Source organism: Lipotes vexillifer, unplaced genomic scaffold (assembly GCF_000442215.2).
Source record: "Lipotes vexillifer unplaced genomic scaffold, Lipotes_vexillifer_v1.1 scaffold903, whole genome shotgun sequence".
NCBI lineage: Eukaryota > Metazoa > Chordata > Mammalia > Artiodactyla > Lipotidae > Lipotes > Lipotes vexillifer.
The window spans coordinates 3,009,133-3,032,755 of NW_006791919.1; the positions used below are offsets into that span (position 1 = coordinate 3,009,133).

Sequence of the window (23,623 nt, forward strand, 5' to 3'; positions counted from 1 at the left end):
GGGCAGGGCATAAGCAGAAACTTACAGTGAGTAAGAAGTGAAAGGGTAGAGGGACTAAAGCATAGCCGGGACTTGGAGAGGGCCGGAAGTCCCCAGTCCCAGAGGGCACATTGTGACAGATTGAAGGGGACACAGGAACCAGAGGTCAGACGTCTTGGAGGTGAGGCTTCTTTGGTAACTTATCTGCTGAAGTTCTAGGAGTTATACTAAGTGGGGGGTGGGGTGTTCCAGAGGTTGAGAGGAAAGCAGGTGTGTGTCCCTTCAGGTCCAGGGAGGGTCCTCCCCCAACAGCAGCAGGTCCTCTCAGAGAGAGACTGTTTTGTCAGGAAGAGCCAGGACAGAAAGCAGCCTTTTACAGTAGGTACACATCTCCAGCTTTACCTCCAAGGTGGGGATGTGACCAGGAGCTCCATTTCCAGGCCTTGGAGGAGGGATGATGATCCAGAAGCTTCAAAGCATCATTTCTGGCTCCATCATCCAAAGGTGAGAACACCAACAACAGAGTCCAGGGTAGGAGTCTGAGTCATTTTCTTGGTTCAATCATTCAATGGATTAAAAAAAAAAAAACCCAGAAAAAACAAAACCCACCAAAAAGCAAGAAAATAAATATAAAACCAACCCCAAAGCTGACAAGCATCACTTCGATGACTCCAGTTTAAGTGGGGAAGTCTCCATTGTTAAAAGAGCCTTCACTCTCCCATTCTCCTCAGAGATAATTCTTAGTGGGGATACTCAGAGGCTCCCAAAGAGGTACCAGATGAGGCAGAGGCAGAGCAAAGTACCATGTAAGGGCTGGAGCCCTGGATCCCTCAGAGCTGCACTTAGAGCACATCAGCCTCCCTTTATCCAGACAGAGGCTGAGGCAGCCCAGCCTAGGTGCTTGTCAGTGTCGGGGATGGTGATGCGGGCTGTCCAGCAGATGCGGATTAGAGTCAGGACTGGGAAGAAAAAAATAATCCCAGAGCTGAATACCAGGAGGACCATGGGCTCCTTGTCTCCTACAGAGGTGTTATACTCGGCCCCAGTAATGTAGACAAGCAGGGTAAGCAGAGCTACAAGGAAGATGGTGATGCAGAGGGATGTGGGCAGTCTTGTACTGCCTCTGACTCCTGCTCTGGACCACACAGGACATCCACAGCCCCTCTCACACCAGTTGGGTTGGCAATGATCCTGTTGCTGAGGCAGGTGGCCACTTTCTACAGGGGCAGGGTCCAGGCATTCACCCAGCTGAGCGACATTAGGGCGATTGATGCCCAGGGTTTGCCAATCAGCTGAGGCTATGGAGAGGAGATCGAAAAGCCTCCAGTGGATGGGGATGGGGGTAGAAGTGGGGATCACTAGACCGCCACACAGTCAGTGAGGAGGGGCAGAGACCTCAGCTCCAACCCAGACTTATGGGAGGGAAGACACTCCAGACTGGGGGTGCTAAATTTGCAGAAGGCCCTGGGGTTATGGTGAGGAAACTGCTCGCTGGCTTTGGGAACTGTAGTGGCTAAGGGAGCAGGTCCTAGAGCCAAATGGGCTTGAATATCCACTCTGCCACTTAACCTTGGGCAATTCACCTCACCTTCCTGGATCTTAGTGTCCTACTCCGACAATTAGAGATAATAGGACTGCATTTTAACATGTAACTACATCCTAAGGTGTGGATTAAATGGAGCATGGTGAGCCCTAAATAAATGTTGGGAATTCCTGTTATTATTACATCTCTGGGGTCCCTAAGAGAGGTGGAACTATCTATGCGATAAGATGCTTTATGTTTGATTCTCCCTCTGCCATTCTGCATCCTGCCCCTCCCAACTCTGCCAACACACACATACACACACACATCTGGACTAGAGCCCTGGGAGGGCAGGACCAGGGTCGGTGTCTCTCTGGCTTGTATGGAGGTGTATTTGTTGACTCATGACTCCTTTCAATTGTATAGAGAATTCTGCACACCATTAGTCCATTGGTATATTCAGCAATGAATTATTGCTATCAAAGCATTACCATCTTAATTGCAAAAGATATTGTGTAGCACTCTTGCAATCAGGGAGTCTCAGGGCTAGAAGGTACCTCAGAGATGACAGCCTCCTCCTGCCTCACTGATGAGGAAACATGTTCATGGAAGTTTAAGTGATTTTTTACCTGTCACTGCAAATTGTTTATTAAACACAAAGCCATGGACAGTAAAAATCATCCTGATTTTTTAAGTTTTTGGTGGGAATAGGATGGAGGCATTGAAGGTATAGGGACAGACAGAGACAGCAGAGCCACTGTGACTGAACTGAGGGTTGAGCTACACTTTCTTTGCCCTCAAAGAGCTACTTGGGAGAAGATTCTATAACATCTTGAATGGGAAATACAGGTCTATAGTGATGGGCATACAGCTTACTCCTGATAAGAGATCTTTCAAAAGATGCAGGGATATTCAGGGTGGCTGAATTTCCCATTAAAAGTTGGAAGTGTTAGAGGACAAAGGCAAAATGTCAAATAGCAATTTATTGTCCTTGGTTCGATATTCCCAATTATTGGACATACCAATAAAGATGTGCTCCCTGGGTAATTTAGTTTCAATAGCCAATCATATCCCCACGCTCCTTTATTTAAGTGATGTGAACATATATTTTGTAGTGTTCAATATTTCCTTTAGGTTGGCTTATATAGTCAATAGGATATTTTCTATCAAGGTTATGAATTGAGGGGATGAGAGGAGTGTTACACAGTTTGGATACATCAGAGGGTTAGAGTGGAATGGACTTAGGCATATTCAGTTAGCAGTACGAGTTCCAAAGAAGTTATGGGACTGAAGATAGGGCAAAAATGCAGGAAAGATTAAGTCACATAAGGAGAACAATTTGACCAGGAGTGCTTAGTGCCCCTTAATGCAGGAAAAATGGAAATGGTAAAGATGTCAAAACTCAACTTGGAGGATGACAACTGGTCCTAAGGCAACAGAAGAGGAGAGCAAGATAAATGCAAAGGAGGCCAAAGGAGCAGAGAGTAAGGTGAATAAGCAAAGAGTGGTGTTATCACAGCTGATGCTAGATAAATTGCTTAAGAGGAAATGGTGGGAAAGTTGAGGGTAGTAAAACTCCAGGAGAGAATGACCTCATAAGGAGACTTATCAAATGAAGAATCTGAGTAGTTCTGGAGACAAGCTAAAGATAGCCAGACAGGGTTGCAAAGATTTGGTCCTGCAACATAGAAATAGCAGTAGTAGAATTTTTATATAATTTTTGAATTTTTTTTTGTATTTTCATTTTGAAATCTTTCAACCTATGGAAAGTTGGCAAGAAGAGTACATCGAGTATACATATATTCTCTACCTAGATTTGCCTCTGTCTACCTATCACATACACACTTTTTTTCCCCCCGAACTGCTTAATATTATCTGTGAATTTTAAATGTTTTACATCACACTTCACGCCTAAATATTTCATCATCTATTTCCCAAGAACAAGGGCATGGCTACATGACTACAATTCACTTACCATTTTCAGGAAATGTAGCATTGATATAGTCCTATATCTAAAATTTGTGTATATTCAAATTTCCCCGGGTGTCCCAAAAATGTCCTTTATAGCCTTGTTTCCAATTCAGGATTCAACCAAGGAGCACACACTGCATTTATTTATGTCTCTTTTAGTCTCCTTTAATCTGTAGTAGTTCCCTAGCTTATTTTCTTTAAAAGGCTGCTATTTTTGAGTCCTGGGTTCAGTTGTTCTGCAGAATCTCTCTCAATGTGGACTTGCCTGTTTTCTCATGATTGGATTTAGGTTAAATGGCTTCTTGTAGGAGTACCACAAAAGTGGCACTGTAGACAATAAGCTTTTCAGTGAGTCATAATGCACTGAGGTCCTGTAAGCCTGCTGTGATTCTGCTTTGCATCTTGAATATGTTTTATAAAGAATGAATGGGATGGTTACTCAGTGAACTGGGGATGTGCTGACAGTTGAGCTATACCTCCATGACATAAATTGGATTCATCTCAAAATTCTACCTTACTCTGTACTACATGTAGTTCAGGAATCAGAGGGCTGGTTTCTGTTACTGATAATCATTTCTTTTCATTCTAGAGCTTATACTTTGCACTTTTTATTTTTTCTTGAAGGAATGGATTTGAAAAACAGATACGTGTGGCAATATACATGTCAAATGTTAACCTCATGTCAGATTTATTCTTGCTATAATTCATCCTCCAAGTGAAATTGAAATCCTTTTGCTGTTCAAGGGGATATATTTTAGGTAGGGTGGCTAAATTTACCAACTAGTTTGCTTAACTTTTATACAAAAATTTATATTTCTATGAAGGGCTTTATCATACATAATTGTATTTAATGTTCTTAATAACCTTGTGAGGTTGTGAGATGATTGAAGCCTCAGAGAGGAGACTAGGGTAGTCCGAGATCCCGGTTACACTCACTGTCCTTTGCTTGTTGAGTGGTTTGCAGCCACACATACACTACCTTCCCGTCTGCTTGAGAAAGGTGGTTGTTACAGAATTGGTCACTAGAAAGATCAGGTTACCAGAGATCAGATTAATTGAGATCTTGGAACCCACAACAATTTTTGTAGAACAAGGAACAGTCTTAAAACAAAAATCTCACTTTTATTTGTTGTTCTAATTGCATGTTACCTAAGACATTCATTTGCTCATTGAGTTCTCACTTTCATTTGGAACTGACTTTGCTAGATACAGGATGAAAGGCTGGCTATGATACCTGTTAGATCATATGAATATGAATATTTGCATGCCCTTAGATTCAGGCCTGTTTCCAAAAGGATTTAAAGTAGCTTATAGAGATACATGTGATTTAACAACAAAAGGAGGTAAATGCAAAAATGCCAAGTGGGGTGAAAGAAAGATAATGCCAACATTGAGATTCATAATACAATGCAAAGTGTAAGCTGTGTGATTTTAAGAGTTGACAATACCAAGTGTCAGCATGTTCCTAAGTCAAGCAGAAAGGGGAAAGTGAAAATTAAAGATAGAAGAGTTGAAGGGGATGATTGCTGGAGCAGGTCCCAAGCAGACCAGACAAAAATGGGACAAAAACCATGAGGGTGGGAATAAGAAACTCAAAGACGTACTCCTACACAAGGATAAAACAGCATCCTTGTGAAGTCAGTGTGGAACAGAAAGCCGACCTCGTCCTATCCTGGTGCTGAGGGACGTGGGGAGTGGAGAATGCCTCATATATCCTGTGAAGCGCTATATCCTAAGACTGGGACATTCAATGTTCTTATGCTACTCTACCTCCTGACTAAAATTCATGGACTGTGCTGCCCATGTTGCAGAATATCTAACTCCTCAGTGGTTTCTGGGAGTACTTTGAGCCTGGGAAATAGATTTGATTAAATAGGGCATCTTTGGCTCTTTATTTCACCTTGACTTCGAATTTAAGTAAAAACCTGTTAAGTGTAAACCTGTTTCCTCTTACCTTCTTTATGGTTTCATTCAACAAATGTGAGTGCCTCTTGTGTGTCACACAGCCTGCTTGTTCCTTCATTCCATTTGTTTTTGTCTTTGGCTTTTGTTTGTATTTTCTGGGGAAGGTGCTGATGAGAAGCTCTTTCTAATCTGTTCTCTTGGGTAAAAAGTCTGCAGATTTAGACCAAGGGCATCTCAAGAATAAGTAGGTGCAGATCTCTTATTCAGAGACGAAATCTTTTTTTTCTTTTTATTTATTTTTGGCAGCGTTGGGTCTTCGTTGCTGGGCGCAGGCTTTCTCTAGTTGTGGCGAGTGGGGTCTACTCTGTTGCAGTGGGCGGGGCTTCTCATTGTGGTGGCTTCTCTTGCTGCAGAGCATGGGCTTTAGGTGTGCGGGCTTCAGTAGTTGCGGTGCATGGGCTCAGTAGCTGTGGCTTGCGGGCTCTAGAGCGCAGGCTCAGTAGTTGTGGCACATGGGCTTAGTTGCTCTGCGGCATATGGGATCTTCCCGGACCAGGGCTCGAACCCGTGTCCCCTGCATTGACAGGCGGATTCTTAACCACTGCGCCACCAGGGAAGTCCCTGGAAATGAAATCTTGTTAAACTATTGTTTCCTCTTCTCTCCAGCACCAGTGGAAGTTGGGAAGTAGCAAAGCCCCACATGTATTTTGAGTAAGGCTAACAGAATGCTTGGCATTTTGGAAAATCACAATTTGAGAGTCAAGAATGGGCTTTGGAGGACCATGTAAGGAAACATAGCCCTCTTATTTTAGAGATAAAAAAATTAAGGCCTCAAATAAACTTAATACAAGCACAAACCTAGCAAGAGGCAGAGCTGGAATTAGTGGTCTTCTGGCTCCTAGATCAGTGGTCTTTCTGGTATGTAACACTGCTCACCAAGTAAAGCTGGGCTAAGGGACTCAAATTTTACAACTGCAGACAGGCATTTCTGAGGGAACAAGAAGTTTAAATTTGCCTTCCTATGTGGTCTAGAATATAACATCAATATTTGCATTTAAAATGCTTGTTTTCAGAGCACTTATATTCATCCTTCCGTTAAAATAGGCAACCACTGAACAACAAGGATTATCAGAACTCAACACAACAATGGGAGGAACTGGTGTGCTTTCATGCCTGGTTTTTTCTTTTGTGAACTAAGTGCTCTGATCTCCAAAGGAGTTTCCAAGCCAGAGATATGTCATGCCTGAAGATGGGAAACTAAGATAGATGTATCTTTACATGTTTACATACAGGTACCACAAATTAGTATTTGCAAGACCAGATCCTTGGTGTTTTAGGGCATGAGATGGGAGTGGGGGCTATAATACACCAGTCTGGCATCTTGGTTTTGTGGTCAGAATATCGGAGCTAGAAGAGATCATTCTGTCTAATTATGCAGCTTAGATGAACTGTAATTCAGATTGTGGTTTTGCTCATGCTTTTAGAAAAACAGAAGTAATTTTAACAATGTAATCATTGCATCTGCATCTCTCTGGTGGCTTGTATTCCATTCACATTCCCCCCTGCATGGTATACTATCAAGTCCCAGTTACTTCCATTTCTATTTCTCTTTAATCTCAACGATAAATAATCTTCCTGGGATCATATATCCTTCCTGGGGCCCTATCATTTCATTTAGGATTGTGTGGTGATACAGAACCTACACTTTGATGTTGTAAGATAATTTTGCCATTTTCACGGCTATCAAGAAGCACACAAGAAGCTGACAGAGGAAAGCACAATTTCCAGTAGTTCAGATAAAGCAGCCTCACAGAAAAATCAGTGCCATTTACAAGACTTAAACAACTTTAACCAAATGGTTATGTTTAACCTAACAGATTTCTTTTAAAGGCTCCATTATAGTCATAGTACAAAGATCTGAAATTATTTAAGACACAATATACACATTACAACATATTCTATAATTTCTATACTATATGCTAGTCTGTGACACGGGAAAAAAACCAAAGAGGAATTGCTTCAGCACATTAACAACGAGCCTATTCTAATTAATTAATGTGCAGCCATTTAATTAGCCTAGATTTTTCATTAAAATTCTGCATATAATCAAGTGCACAATCTCATACAATATCCAAATTTCATACACTTTTCCTATTTTGGAACATAACAGTACTAGTCAGACAGTCAAAACCATTAACATAGGGAGGGAGCACTTCATTTTACAGATGAGGGGGCTGAAGCTCAGACAGATTACAGGACTTCAGCCAGGTCACAGAGCTAGCTAGCTCTTGTCTGCAGCTGAGACCAGCTCTAAACCTGGGCTGTTCATTTTTAAAAAATTTTTTCTTTTTAATCACAATTCCTCCCCAGTTATAGATGCCTTCGTAATGCTAACTAGTTGTTTTAAGTGTCAGGGAGACAATGTGCTATTCTATAAAGAGCACAGGAATTGGTATTTGATGGGAGAGGGAGGGGCTCCTGTCTTAGCCCCACTTCTTAACCCAGTGACTTAGATACCAATTACTCGCTCTCTATGGATCCAGTTTTCCTCATTTGTCAAACTGGGGTAAATATCTGACATGGATACGCAGACATGGTAGGTGGTTAACATGTGGTCCACCTGCAGTAAGGCTTAGATTGTCTGCGTCCAGAAGTACAGGCTGCACTTGTGAGAGCAAGTAGCGAGTCTGTGCCTTGACAGGTAAATCAGATAAACAAGGGAGGCTGGAAGGTGAATAATCTTTATGGGTTTGCTTACTATGATGGCACCAGTTTTGTGGGAAAGAAACTGAGGGATGGCAGTACAGATCTGCTAGACAGAAGTTCAGATTTGAAGGAACAGAGTGGCTATTACCCTTTTATCTGTATAGTTGTCTTTGGAAAAATTTTAATTTTTTTAGTATTGGAGAAAAAATTAGAATAACAACAAGGTTGTCATGTTTTAGTGTGAGAGATCAACTCCTTAGAAAAACCCACACTTATAAAGCAATGATTCATATTATGGAATAATCATTTTAAAAAGCTCCAAATTTAAGTAATTTGATTTGAAAGTATGAAACCTTTCATACATAACTGCAAAAAATAAACTTGCAGGTACCATGTCAGTGTCTGAAGGTGGCAAAATAATTAACTTAGGTCAGCCTCACTCCCCAGGCTAAGAACACTGGTCACCCGGCTGTCCTTGCCCCAGCTGGTTAGGGCGGAGGTTCCACGTCAGGAGATACAAAGACCAGAGGCTATTTTCTCCACTGTTTGTGAAGCAGAGGTCCACTGTGCCTTATCCCCCCTACCCCCCTACCCCCCTTTTTGGAGCAGTGGGTGAGAGATTTTGCCCAGGGGCAAGAGACAGTCCACAAGAATGAAGAGTTCTGACATTATTTGAAATAGAGTGAAGTTCAAGCCTAAGGTATTCTTGAAAACAATGGAGATTTTGGTGGTAAGCAATTAAGGGGAAGCTAGTAGCTCCATGAGAGCAAAAAGCTAATCCATATGCCAGCTAATTTACCAAAAAGAACCAGGAAAAGAGACAGCTAAAGAGTCATCCCAGGAACCTCAAACACTGGCCTCAAAAACTAACCTGCAAAGGGACCTAAATTTAATGGATCAGACTGTGGAACAATTTATATCCCACATAATGTAAAAAATGTAAAATGGTGAAGCTGATTTGTAAAACAGTTTTGTGATTCTTCAAAAAGTTAATCATAGAGTTACCAAGTGACTCAGTAGTTCTGCTCCTAGGTATATACTCAGGTGAAATGAAAATAATAAAAAGAAATGAAGTACTGATACATGCTGCAGAATGAATGCTAAGTGAAAAGAAACCAGTCACAAAGCCCACATATTATATGATTCTATTTTTATGCAATATGCAGACTAGGCAAATTTATAGAGACAGAAATATTAGTGGTTGCCTATGGTGTGGGGTGGGGCAGGCTGGGAGTAATGGGGAGTGACTGGTAATGGGTTGAGTTTTGGGGTGATGAAAATGTTCTAAAATTGACTGTGGTGATGGTGTGCAACTCTGAATATACTAAAAACCGCTGACCTGTACACTTTAAATGGGTGAACTGCATAGTTTGTGAGTTATCTATATCTCAATCTAGCTATTTAAATGAAATGTATAGATCTTACTTGGATACTGACTCAGACATACTTAAAAAGCCACTTACCGCAATTTTGTGAACATTCCCTGAGATGTGCTTTTGTGATGTGTACACTTGTTTTTGCATTAACTTTTTTTTTTTTTTTTCCTTGCGTTATGCGGGCCTCTCACTGTTGTGCCCTCTCCCATTTGCGGAGCACAGGCTCCGGACGCGCAGGCTCAGTGGCCATGGCTCACGGGCCCAGCCGCTCCGCGGCATGTGGGATCTTCCCGAAACGGGGCACGAACCCGCGTCTCCTGCATCGGCAGGCGGACTCTCAAGCACTGCGCCACCAGGGAAGCCCTGCATTAACTTTTTAAATATAAATTTTATGGAAGTGTATCATGAAACTGGAAAACTCTAAATGCTAAGTGGTTAAAATGTAGAAATTTCACTACTTTAAGGTAATACAGGAGTCTTGCATTCTTTTCTACTAGCAATGGGACTGTGGTTAAAAAGTAGTTGTTATTTGACTCAGTATAAACAGGCATAACACTGACAGAGTAATACCAGCTCTTCTTATCTGCCAAGGCTGTCATGAAAATTGTATTACAAGTATAGCAGACAAGACCTTACCCGAAAGATATGTGACCAGATGATGCGAATGTAGAATTTTTCAGATTTCAGGCAGCTCATATTATATAAAATCCTCAGTGGGGTCTGTGAAATACCACCATAATCAGATCATTTCTCTAAATTTCTCTATGAGAAATACTCTAAGAGGGATCAAACAAGACTACAGAGAACCTCATATCAGTTCAGGTCATATTTGGCCACCAAATGAATTCTGAACTTAACATCATCAACAAAACCTTTTGACTTTTTATATTTATCTATCTCCGAATTGCAGACAGGGGGACTTACACTGTAAAAATTCAAGTCCCAGCACTGCTATAGCACCTGTGAAGAAAATATCTAGCTACTCTATAGGGCTGATAAGTGAAATGAGATGATGTATATAGCAACTAAAACATGATGCAAATATAGCTTCATATTACCAGTCATTTAAAAACTAGAGCCTGTTAATATTAAACATTTTATGAACAGAAATAGCATTAAAACAGAATTTTAGAATATCAACATACAATAAAAACAAACAAAAAAAACCCACAAAACAAAAAAACACCAAGTGTAAAAGCCTCCCCTATTCTCCAAGGCTTAAAGAGCAGTTATCCAGCTGTAGTCTACTTTCCTAAACTTTCTCAGTTCCTTTTCTTCAGATTTTGACAACTGATGTATAATGTCTTTCCCCAAATCTGTGTTATTTGTATCCTGGACCTCTTCAGTGAAATTATTTTCTTCATCTGAATCAATACTTTCTTTTTCTTCTTCCATACTGACATCATCAGGAATTTCTTCAGCACTTTAACAATAACAGAATAAAGTACAATTACTATTAAAAAATATTTCTAAACAATAACTTTCCAATTTAAGGTATCTATGAAAAAACATAATCATGAACAAAATAAATGAAAATTCTTGTTATTGAATACACTTTAAAAATTATGGATTATTATAAAAGAACAGGTAAATTTATAAAACATGAAATTCTGAAACCCTTAAAACATTACCACGAAAGATCTCTGATACTTAGTTTCAATGAATTTTATTTATTTGACTTAGTAATCCTATATCCTTTAACTATAGGTCAAAGCTGAAATAAAGAGAAACACAGGGAAAGAATATTCTAATCAAGGATAACAAAAACCATCCTTTTTCTCAAAACAGAGTATCTAAACATATCTTATGAACTGCCTTACCTCTTAGTCTCCTTAGACAGCAGCAATGAATTTACAAACATGGAGCACAGGAAAGAAGCAGATGGCAGTACATGGGCTGGAGTGTGAAGAAGCTACAGTAAAACAGAAAAACAGGGTTTCATTAAAAAAGATGAAATGCCAAGGCTTTCATCAACAGTAGGCTCTCGCCACAGAAAAACCAAACCAAAGAACTCCCTACTTTTGGGGCTCCCTGGTGGTGCAGCTTGCCTGCCAATGCAAGGGGACATGGGTTTGAGCCCTGGTCTGGGAAGATCCCACATGTCACAGAGCAACTAAGCCCAGGCACCACAACTACTGAGCCCATGTGCCACAACTACTGAAGCCCGTGCACCTACAGCCTGTGCTCTGAAACAAGAGAAGCCACCTCAATGAGAAGCCTGCACACTGCAACGAAGAGTGGCCCCCGCTCGCTGCAACTAGAGAAAGCACGCACGCAATAACGAAGACCCAACGCAGCTGATAAATAAATAAAATTAATAATTAAAAAATAGATTAAAAAAGAACTCCCTACTTTTATGCAAATAACCTCAAACCCATGTCAGGCTACAGTAATCAGAAATTGTAAGTTTTAGGCCTTTTAGTTCGGGAATTAAAGTTGCACAGTATATACATTGGTTCAAAGCAGTGGAGTAGAAAGATGTGTGCTCACTCCCTCTTGTGAGAACACCGGAATCACAGCTAACTGCTGAACAATCATCGACAGGAAGACACTGGAACTCACCAAAAAAGATATCCCACATCCAAACACAAAGGAGAAGCTGCAATGAGATGGTAGGAAGGGTGTAATCACAATAAAATCAAATCCAGTAACTGCTGGGTGGATGAGTCACAAACTTGAGAACACTTACACCACAGAAGTCCACCCACTGGAGAAGGTTCTGAGCCCCATGTCAGGCTTCCCAACCTGGGGGTCCAGCAACAGGAGGAATTCCTAGAGAATCAGACTTTGAAGGCTAGTGGGATTTGATTGCAGAACTTCCACAGAACTGGGGGAAAGAGAGACTCCATTCTTGGAGGGCACACACAAAGTAGTGTGTGTATCAGGACCCAGGGGAAGGACCAGTGGTTAGTCTCCTAACCCACTGGAGACTGAACCAGGCCTATCTGCTAGTGTTGGAGGGTCTCCTACAGAGGTGGGGGATGGCTGTGGCTCACCGTGGGGACAAGGACACTGGCAGCAGAAGTTCTGGGAAGTACTCCTTGGTGTGAGCCCTCCCAGAGTCTGCCATTAGCCCCACCAAAGAGCCCGGGTAGGCTCCAGTGCTGGGTCTCCTCAGGCCAAACAACCAACAAGCAAATTGAAGTTTTACTGAGCTCTGCCCACCATAGCAACACCCAGCTCCACCCACCATCATTCCCTCCCAGCAGGAAGCTTGCACAAGCCTCTCAGATGGCCTCATCCACCAGAGGGCAGACAGCAGAAGCAAGAACTACAATTCTGCAGCCTGTGAAACAAAACCCACATTCATAGAAAGATAGACAAAATTAAAAGACACAGGTCTTTGTATCAGATGAAGGAACAAGATAAAACTCTAGAAAAACAACTAAATGAAGTGGAGATAGGCAACCTTCCAGAAAAAGAATTCAGAATGATGATAGTGAATATGATCCAGGACCTCAGAAAAAGAATGCAGGTAAAGATCGAGAAGATGCAAGAAATGTTTAACAAAGACCTAGAAGAATTAAAGAACAAACAGACAGAGATGAACAATACAACAACTGAAATGGAAACTACACTAGAAGGAATCAATAGCAGAATAACTGAAGCAGAAGAACGGATAAGTGACCTGGAAGACAGAAGGGTGGAATTCACTGCTGCTGAACAGAATAAAGAAAAAAGAATGAAAAGAAATGACGACAGCCTAAGAGACCTCTGGGGCAACATTAAACGCAACAACATTCGCATTATAGGGGTCCCAGAAGGAGAAGAGAGAGAGAAAGGACCCGAGAGAATATCTGAAGAGATCAGAGTTGAAAACTTCCCTAACACGGGAAAGGAAATAGCCACCCAAGTCCAGGAAGCGCAGAGAGTCCCAGGCAGGATAAACCCAAGGAGAAACATACTGAGACACACAGTAATCAAACTGACAAAAATTAAAGACAAAGAAAAATTATTGAAAGCAACAAGGGAAAAATGACAACATACAAGGGAACTCCCATAAGGTTAACAGCTGATTTCTCAGCAGAAACTCTATAAGCCAGAAGGGAGTGGCATGATATATTTACAGTGATGAAAGGTAAGAACCTACAACCAAGACTACTCTACCTGGCAAGCATCTCATTCAGATTCAATGGAGAAATAAAAAGTTTTACAGACAAGCAAAAGCTAAGAGAATTCAGCACCACCAAACCAGCTCTACAACAAATGGTAAAGGAACTTCTCTAAGTGGGAAACACAAGGGAAGAAAAGGACCTACAGAAACCTGTAACAATTAAGAAAATGGTCACAGGAACATACATATTGGTAATTACCTTAAATGTGGATGGATTAAATGCTCCAACCAAAAGACACAGGCTTGCTGAATGGATACAAAAACAAGACCCATATATATGCTGTCTACAAGAAACCCACTTCAGACCTAGGGACACATACAGACTGAAAGTGAAGGGGTTGGAAAATGATATTCCATGCAAATGGAAATCACAAGAAAGCTGGAGTAGTAATACTCAGATAAAATAGACTTTAAAATAAAGAATGTTACAAGAGACAAAGAAGGACACAACATAATGATCAAGGGATCAATCCAAGAAGATATAACAATTATATATGCACTCAACATAGGAGCACCTCAATACAGAAGGCAACTGCTAACGGCTTGCTAACGGCTATAACAGAGGAAACTGACAGTAACACAATAATAGTGGGGGATTGTAACACCTCACTTAACACCAATGAACAGATCATCCAGACAGAAAATTAATAAGGAAACACAGCTTTAAATGAGACAACAGACCAGAGAGATTTAGTTGTTATTTATAGGACACTCCATCCAAAAACAGCAGATTACACCTTCTTCTCAAGTGCACACGGAACATTCTCCAGGATAGATCACATCTTGTGTCACAAATCAAGCCCCAGTAAATTTAAGAAAACTGAAATCATATCAAGCATCTTTTCTGACCACAACGCTATGAGATTAGAAATCAATTACAGGCAAAAAGACGTAAAAAACGCAAACACATGGAGGCTAAACAATACGTTACCAAGAGAACACTGAAGAAATCAAAGAGGAAATTAAAAAATACGTGGAGACAAATGACAATGAAAACATGACAATCCAAAACCTATGGGGTGCAGCAAAAGCAGTTCTAAGAGGGAAGTTTATAGCAATACAAGCCTACCTCAAGAAACAATAAGAATTTCAAATAAACAATCTAACCTTACACCTAAAGGAACTAGAGAAAGAAGAACAAACAAAACCCAAAGTTAGTAGAAGCTAATAAATCATAAAGATCAGAGCAGAAATAAATAGAAACAAAGAAAACAATAGCAGAGATCAATAAAACTAAAAGCTGGTTCTTTCAGAAGATAAACAAAATTGATAAACCTTTAGCCAGACTCATCAAGAAAAAGAGGTTTTTAAAAATTCCAATTCATGGGTCCCACCCCAGGGATTCTGATTTGATTGGTCTAGAGTGCAGCCTAGGCTTTTTTATAAAAAAATTTTTTCCTTATTTTTAAAAACTCCTTGCGAGATTCCAACATGCAGTCAAGTATGGCAGCCCATGTTCTGAGAGATGCCTATACTCGCATACACACACACGGCATCACTGTTGTCACTGGCCACAGTGACTGTCCTCTGCAGAATCTCTTGAACCACAAGCAAAGCTGACAAAAAAAAAAAAAAAAAAAAAAAAAAATTGATAAACCATTAGCCAGACTCATCAAGAAAAAGAGGGAGAGGACTCAAATCAATAAAATTAGAAATGAAAAAGGAGAAATTAGAGCGGACACCACAGGAATACAAAGCATCATAAGAGACTACTACAAGCAAGTCTATGCCAATAAAATGGACAACTTGGAAGAAATGGACAAATTCTTAGAAAGGTATAACCTTCCAAGACTGAACCAGGAAGAAATAGAAAATATGAACAGACCAATCACAAGTAATGAAATTGAAACTGTGATTAAAAATCTTCCAACACACAGAAGTACAGGATCAGATGGCTTCACAGGTGAATTCTATCACACATTTAGAGAGGAGCTAACACCGACCCTTCTGAAACTCTTCCAAAAAATTGCAGAGGAAGGAACACTCTCAAACTCATTCTATGAGGCCACCATCACCCTGATACCAAAACCAAAGATACTACAAAAAAAGAAAATTACAGACCAATACCACTGATGAATATAGATGCAAAAATCCTCAACAAAATACTAGCAAACAGAATCCAACAACACATTAAAAGGATTATATAGCATGATCAAGTGGGATTTATCCCAGGGATGCAAGGATTCTTCAATATATGCAAATCAGCCAATGTGCTACAGCATATTAACAAACTGAAGAAGAAAAACCATATGATCATCTCAATAGATGCAGAAAAAGCTTTTGACAAAATTCAACACCCATTTCTGATAAAAACTCTCCAGAAAGTGGGCACAGAGGGAACCTACCTCAACATGATAAAGGCCATATACGATAAACCCACAGCAAACATCATTCTCAATGTTGAAAAACTGAAAGCATTTCTTCTAAGATCAGGGACAAGACAAGGATGTCCACTCTCACCACTATTATTCAACATAGTTTTGGAAGTCCTAGCCACAGCAATCAGAGAAGAAAAAGAAATAAAAGGAATAGAAATTGGAAAAGAAGAAGTAACACTGTCACTGTTTGCAGATGACATGATACTATACATAGAGAATCCTAAAGGTGCTACCAGAAAACTACTAGAGCTAATCAATGAATCTGGTAAAGTTGCAGGATACAAAATTAATGCACAGAAATCTCTTGCATTCCTATACACCAACAACGAAAGATCAGAAAGAGAAATTAAGGAAACAATCCCATTCACCACTGCAACGAAAAGAATAAAATACCTAGGAATAAACCTACCTAAGGAGGTAAAAGACCTGTACTCAGAAAACTATAAGACACTGATGAAGAAATCAAAGATGACACAAACAGATGGAGAGATATACCATGTTCCTGGATTGGAAGGCCAGTATTGTGAAAATGACTATACTACCCAAAGGAATCTACAGATTCAATGCAATCCCTATCAAATTACCAATGGCATTTTTTTTTTTTTTTTTTTTTTTACAAAACTACAACAAAATATATGAAAATTTGTATGGAGACACAAAAGACCCCGAATAGCCAAAGGAGTCTTGAGGGAAAATAATGGAGCTGGAGGATTCAGACTCCTTGACTTCAGACTACACTACAAAGCCATAGTAATCAAGACAATATGGTACTGGCACAAAAACATAAATACAGATCAATGGAACAGGATAGAAAGCCCAGAGGTAAACCCACACACCCATGGTCAACTAATCTATGACATAGGAGGCAAGGATATAGAATGGAGAAAAGACAGCCTCTTCAATAAGTTTTGCTGGGAAAACTGGACAGCTACACATAAAAGAATGAAATTAGAACACTCCCTAACACCATACACAAAAATAAACTCAAAACGGATTAGAGACCTAAATATAAGACCGGACACTATAAAACTCTTAGAGAAAAACACAGGAAGAACAATCTTTGACATAATCACAGCAAGACCTTTTTTGATCCACCTCCTAGAGTAATGGAAATGAAACCAAAAATAAATAAATGGGACCTAATGAAACTTACAAGCTTTTGCAAAGCAAAGGAAACTACAAACAAGACAAAAAGACAACCCTCAGAATGGGAGAAAATATTTGCAAATGAATCAATGGACAAAGGATTAATCTCCAAAATATATAAACAGCTCATGCAGCTCAATATTAAAAAAACAAACAACCCAATGCAAAAATGGGCAGAAGACCTAAATAAACATTTCTCCAAAGAAGACATACAGATGGCCAAGAAGCACATGAAAAGCTGCTCAACATCACTAATTATTAAAGAAATGCAAATCAAAAGTACAATGAGGTATCACCTCACACCAGTTAGAATAGGCATCCTAAGAAAATCTACAGACAATAAATGCTGGAGAGGGTGTGGAGAAAAGGGAACCCTCTTGCACTGTTGGTGGGAATGTAAATTGATACAGCCACTATGGAGAACAGCATGGAGGTTCCTTCAAAAACTAAACGTTGAACTACCGTATAACCCAGCAATCCCACTATTGGGCATATACCCAGAGAAAACCATAATTCAAAAAGACACATGCACTCCAATGTGCATTGCAGCACTATTTACAAAAGCCAGGTCATGGAAGTAACCTAAATGCCCATCGACAGACGAATGGATAAAGATGTGGTACAAATATACAATGGAACATTACTCAGCCATAAAAAGGAACAAAACTGGATCATTTGTAGAGACGTGGATGGACCTAGAGACTGTCATACAGAGTGAAGTAAGTCAGAAACAGAAAAACAAATATCGTATATTAACACATGTATGTGGAACCTAGAGGAATGCAGGGCAGAAATAGAGACACAGGTGTAGAGAACAAAGGTACGGAAACCAAGGGGGGAAAGTGGCAGAGGGTGGTGGTGGTGGTGGTGGGATTAACTGGGAAATTGGGATTGACATGTATACACTAATATGTATAAAATAACTAATAAGAACCTGTTGTATAAAAAAATAAAATCCAAAAATTCAAAAAAAAAATTGCACTGTATAAACGATTATTTAAAAATTAGTTGTTAGATTGACTGTATAAATAAACTCTAACTTAAGGAACTTTATTGCGTTTAACCCATTTCATATTGGTATAAGCAATTAATTTACACTATTAATATTATAATAAACTTATGTTTCACACTAATAATTAATTACTTACTTACCTCACTAATTGCAGGTATGTTTTCTGTTAAGGGTAGTTGTACCAGCTCATTCTTCAAAGCTTCATTTAACTTGTCATCCTGCTGTTGCTGCCTGTGCTTTCCCAATATGAAATAAAATGGGGTTGTTGGAAGAGTTTCTTCTGCTAATAGCTGTAAGGATTTAAGACAAAGGGAAATAAATTACTTCACTAAAGAAGAAGAACTGCCTTTGAGGCAATAAGAAGTATCACAGGGCTTCCTTGGTGGCGCAGTGGTTGAGGGTCCACCTGACGATGCAGGGGACACGGGTTCGTGCACCGGTCCAGGAGGATCCCACATGCCGTGGGGCGGCTGGGCCCGTGAGCCATGGCCGCTGAGCCTGCGTGCCTGGAGCCTGTGCTCCGCAACGGGAGAGGCCACAACAGGGAGAGGCCCGCGGACCGCAAAAAAAAAAAAAAAAAAAAAAAAAAAAAAAAAAAAAAAAAAAAAAAAAAAAAAAAAAAAAAAAAAAAAAAAGAAGTATCACAGTCGTAACATGTCCGATGGAAGGAACTATAGAAATTATCTAGTATGATTCTTTCATTTCACAGGTAAAGCAACTGAGGGCAGTCAATTTACTATGCGAAAAGCTAACAGCAGACACTTGGATGACAGAACAAAATGTGCATCCACCACTACTTAGTCCCCCAATCCTACAAAAATGGCAGCAAACGGGTCTTCAAAAGAGCATAAATCCACAGTACTGAAGACACTGTGTGATGTGGAAAGTGAAAAGTAGTTTGGTGGTAGCTAACTTAGTAGACCTGAGAAAGCAGGATTCTAAGCTGGTGGTGAAGAAAGCTAAAAGCATCCCAATTTATACTGCAGAATCCCGCAAACACTCCGGAATTGGTACTAATAGTAACAGTACCTCCTCTGTAAAAGGCTAAAAAAAAGAGAAACCAGTTAGCCTGGTTGAAGGTCTATTTAGAGAGCATTCAGGTTTCCAGATCTCCTCCTCAGCCCCAGCAGAGGGCTGGCAGTATGTTCCTTGAAGAGCGAAATAAAGTGTGTCTTTAGAAAGGATGGCTTGGTGTGTGGTGGGGCGGAGGTGCCTTCACAGCTGAAGGCAGCTGTGTTCCGTAGTGGGTGCTTCTCCGAACACTGGCAGCCAGGTTGACATCTTTTAGGCAAGAATTTGGAAGAATTTTATCTGGACAATTTGACCAATCTAAGAGAAAAAGTCCTAAAAATAATGACTTTGGAGATTTTCTCATAATAGCTCAGGCAGATAGTGGAGGCCAGAGGTCAAGTTCCACCTAGGTAGAAAACCTCCAAATGGCGATTTTGCTCACTTTTAAATAACAGCAGACAGCCAAGAGTCATGAGACTTTGATGAAAATCTCCAAAACAGATTGGAAATAAAAACCTAATGGGAATGAACCATGTTAAGAGAGAGAAAAAAATAGAGGATCAGATAAAAAGGGGAGGAAACCTCTCAGACAACAGGAAGAAAACAGGAGAAAAAATAAGAATATTAGAGAGCACCATTCTAGAAGGTCCAGCAGTAAATAATAGCAGTTCTAGAGAAAATGAAGGCAAAGAAAGAATTAATTCTTCTCCTTAGACAGTTTTTTGATTAAAACCCTCGAAGGGGGCTCTACATTTAACTCAGAGGAAAAGTCAAAGTCTTTTCATTAAAGCCTGTTTTGCCTGCTTTATTTAAAAAGGCAAACTGCACTCCACACTCCCTTTCCCACCATTCCTCCTCCCATAATTCTTATTGCCTTCTAAAATATTATATACTTTACTTACTTGATGTTTATTATCTGTGCCTTCCTGTTAGACTATAAACACCACTAGTTTAGAGACTTTTTTGCTTACTGATATATCCCAAATGTCTAGAACATATAGTAATGATCAACAAAAAACTTAAACGAATTCAATGAATTTTCAGAGAAAAATAAACAAGTCAGGATACAGATAAAGTATAAGACAGTATCTTTAAAGTTCTAAGACAAAACGATTTTCAACCTAGAACTCTACCCAACCAACCAATCCAATGGGAGAGAATAAAAGCATGTCCAAACATGCAGTGTCTTAAATTTAGTTCCCATGCACCAATAGGATGTGCTTTACCAAAGCAAGGGAGTGACCAAAGAAGGAGAAAAACTACAGGATCTATTACAGTAGATGTGAATAAACCCCCAGAATGGTAGCAAATGTAGATCCTAAGATGATTGATGTGCAGCAGGTTTACAGGGCGATCAGTTCAGAAAGAAGGTCAGAGGCTCTTGAAAATATTTCTTCAAGACTCAAAAGAATACCTAATATGTCTGAAAATAATGAGAGCGACTTACAGGGTAGAGATTAGGGGTGAATTAGGAGAGCTGTAAATATGAAACTGAGCAAATGAAAAAAGAAGGCAATCATTAACTCCAGAGAAAATAAGTTGGTCACAAAAGGAAAAACAACCTATTTATTACTATGTGGCTCAGCTATGAATTGTGTTTACATGTTTAGGATGAACAGTGACCTGACCAATTTAAGATTTATCTATACTGGAAAAATTAGGCGACAGAAAATATGCGGGGGTATGTTATGTATATGGCGGGAGTGGTGTGAAAGAAACTTCAACTTCAATAGATCAGAGTTAACAAATAATACCTAGATCTAAAAAATCCGGAATTAGCAATATAAACATGTTTCTTAGAGATACGGAGGTAAATAAAAACTTCAACTCAAAGAGTTGAGAGTATCTTTGTGGGTAATGGCAGTGGTGGTGATGTTCAAGTTTTCCCCAAGAAGTCTTGCAGAACTATTTGATTCTTTAAATCACAAGCATATATTACTGATATTACAAATTGAGACTACATTTTCAAAGAGCACTATGACATCAAACAAAGCAAGTAGTTTCTAAGTATGTAATTTTAATTCCACTTTAGGGCAGGTAAAACATTTTTCTCATAGCTGAGTTCTAAAAGATAACCTTATCTTTGCAGGGAGGCAATGTGCATGATCTGCACCACGGGTGACTAGGACATACCTGTTTGCTTGTTGGTGTGAGTTTCTCTTCTGGAGACTGTGTACTGAATGTCAATAAACTCTGAAAAGAGAGGTCAATTAATGATGCAAAATATAAACTGTAGAGTGCAAATCTAAATGTTAAAGTTAGAAAATGATGTTGACTTTTCATCTTGATATAAATATATCTGCTCACAGAAAAGTAATACAAGATTGAAAATGTATTTAATAACTGCTGTGACAGTTGTAAGATTGTCCTCAAAGAGCATTTTTAAGAATTGGTAATGAAATAAAATTCAACTGATGGGTCAAACTTAAGCCACTGATTTCTTTATGGTAAATCAAATACTAAAATTAAAAAAGAGCCATTCTAATAAATACAATTTAAAGTATTCTAGTTATCTTCTAGGTCATATCTTTTTTGGTGTCACGGAGTGAATGAATGCAAGCAATACTTAGCCCCAGAGGTGTGGGCTAATATACTCCCACCAGTAATATGACTGTACAGAGCACATGAGACGATTTGGCAGGGGAGTGGGAGGCGAGAGGAGTAATCCTTTAATAAAACTATTCCAATTGCCCTGGGCTATTACTCTCAAATAGTAAAGCAACTGAAAATCACACATACGAAATGACCGCCTTTTCTGGTTACCTGTGATTTTGTTAGGAAGTAAAACTGCGATCTGTTCAGCCACTGGTAGGCTTCTGAGGTGAATGATTCAGGGACATCTCGTGGAACAAACACTCCCCACTGGACTTCCTCTCTGGAGATATTTTTTTGAATATACAATGGCCTTGGCTCGCTAGGTCTAAACACAAACACTAGAGAAAAAAAAAAACCAAACAGACAACAACATTTTGCTTGCAAAGGTTAGTTTCAGCCTCAGATTGGCAGACCACACTCATCCTGGGACTTAACCCACTGAGTAAATTGATCAGGTCATGATTATTTTAGGCTTTGAGTCAACAAATATCTACTTGATGCTTACTATGTGCCAAGCCGGTTAGGAATGAGGGCTTTGAAGATGAAAAACAGAAACAAAAATTTCTGTTTCTGAGAGCAGGGTCAACTGCAGAAAACAGACACCAAAATACTATGGCAGTATTTTGTCTTAAGCACTAGAACAGAGATCTGTATAAAGAGCTTCAAGATCATAGAGGAATGATAAAAGCTCCTTGGGGGATTTAGGAATGCTTCAAAGAGGCAAAATGTCTCTTGGATTTTGAAGGCTGAGTAGCAAATGACATGTTGAAAAATGAGGGATGTGCTGGAGCTGGAACTCAAGAAAGGAAGGGCAGTGGTCAGGCAAATGGCTTCAAATGGACATCTGATTTGAAGCTAAGTTTAAATCAAATTATATTAAAGGTGTTAAAAAGAAAATTTAGGTAATAGGCTTCTTCTGTCAAAGAATGGTCTGTACTTACAGTCTGAACCCATGGAAGACTGAGAGATTGCAGCAATATTCTCTGAATTGGGATCAGGTTCCATAACTCTCACATTTAATTTTGCACTCCACTCCACTGGGGGAAAAAAAGTGATTCACTTCTAAGAAGAGATTTACCAAAAGCTTTCTTAAGCTTGTTATTTAAACTAGGTACTCAATATTTATTGGGACAATCAATTCTATTATTTTTAAGAAGAGGGATTTTACCATTCCAGATAATACATGGAGAACACACTAACATAATCTGTGGAAGTCTGCACTGAAACGAGGGGCAAGAAGCAGAAAAACAGTTAAAGCAGTGCAACTTCTGTCTGGTGCTTTTCCACTACTGCTAAATGTGGGCAAAATGTTAACCAGAATCACTGTAGAGAATATTTAAAAAAATGTTATCACACACAGTATTACAAAGTAACCACAATGTCTTCCAAACATATACTCGAATGAGTAAAATGCCACAAAGTTCACATTTGTTAGGAGGATTGTGATAGGCTACATTCCAATTTAATGCTGTCAGGAACACTGTAGGTTAATATGCATTATGAACTATCAGAAACTTTCCTCAAATTGTTATGAGGATGGATAATATGGAGGGCAACAAAGTCATACACTGAAGACAGTGGAAAAAGGTGAGGATAATGGAAGATGATTTGCTGACAATTAGGCAGCTTATAAACACAGTTGACCCTTGAATAACATGGATTTGAACTGTGAGGGTCCACATACATGTGGATTTTAAAATAGCAAGTACTTCCAGTAACTGCTCAATCCAAGGTTGGCTGACTCCACAGAGGGCTGACTCTCTAAGTTATAAGTGAATTTTTGACTGCGCAGAGGGTCGGCGACCCTAATGCCCACATCGCTCAAGGGTCAACTGTAATCAGTCTATTATTACAGGTATAGCACTCCAAAGTTTGGTGGTACAATGTACCATGTAAAAAATTATATAT

General features: G+C 39.6%; 1 protein-coding gene across 1 annotated transcript in view; it reads right to left on the reverse strand.

Annotated features, from left to right (window-relative positions):
- Positions 1-10,677: 10,677 nt before the first annotated feature.
- Positions 10,678-23,623, reverse strand: part of WDR75 (WD repeat domain 75) — a 41,469-nt gene continuing 28,523 nt past the window's right edge. Inside the window, exons 16-21 of the mRNA XM_007464980.1 lie at positions 22,657-22,752; positions 21,884-22,053; positions 21,254-21,313; positions 18,250-18,399; positions 11,280-11,371; positions 10,678-10,882 (exon numbers count right to left, since the gene is read on the reverse strand). Coding sequence (XP_007465042.1) covers positions 10,678-10,882; positions 11,280-11,371; positions 18,250-18,399; positions 21,254-21,313; positions 21,884-22,053; positions 22,657-22,752 — 773 coding nt within the window. The remainder of the gene's footprint in view (positions 10,883-11,279; positions 11,372-18,249; positions 18,400-21,253; positions 21,314-21,883; positions 22,054-22,656; positions 22,753-23,623) is intronic.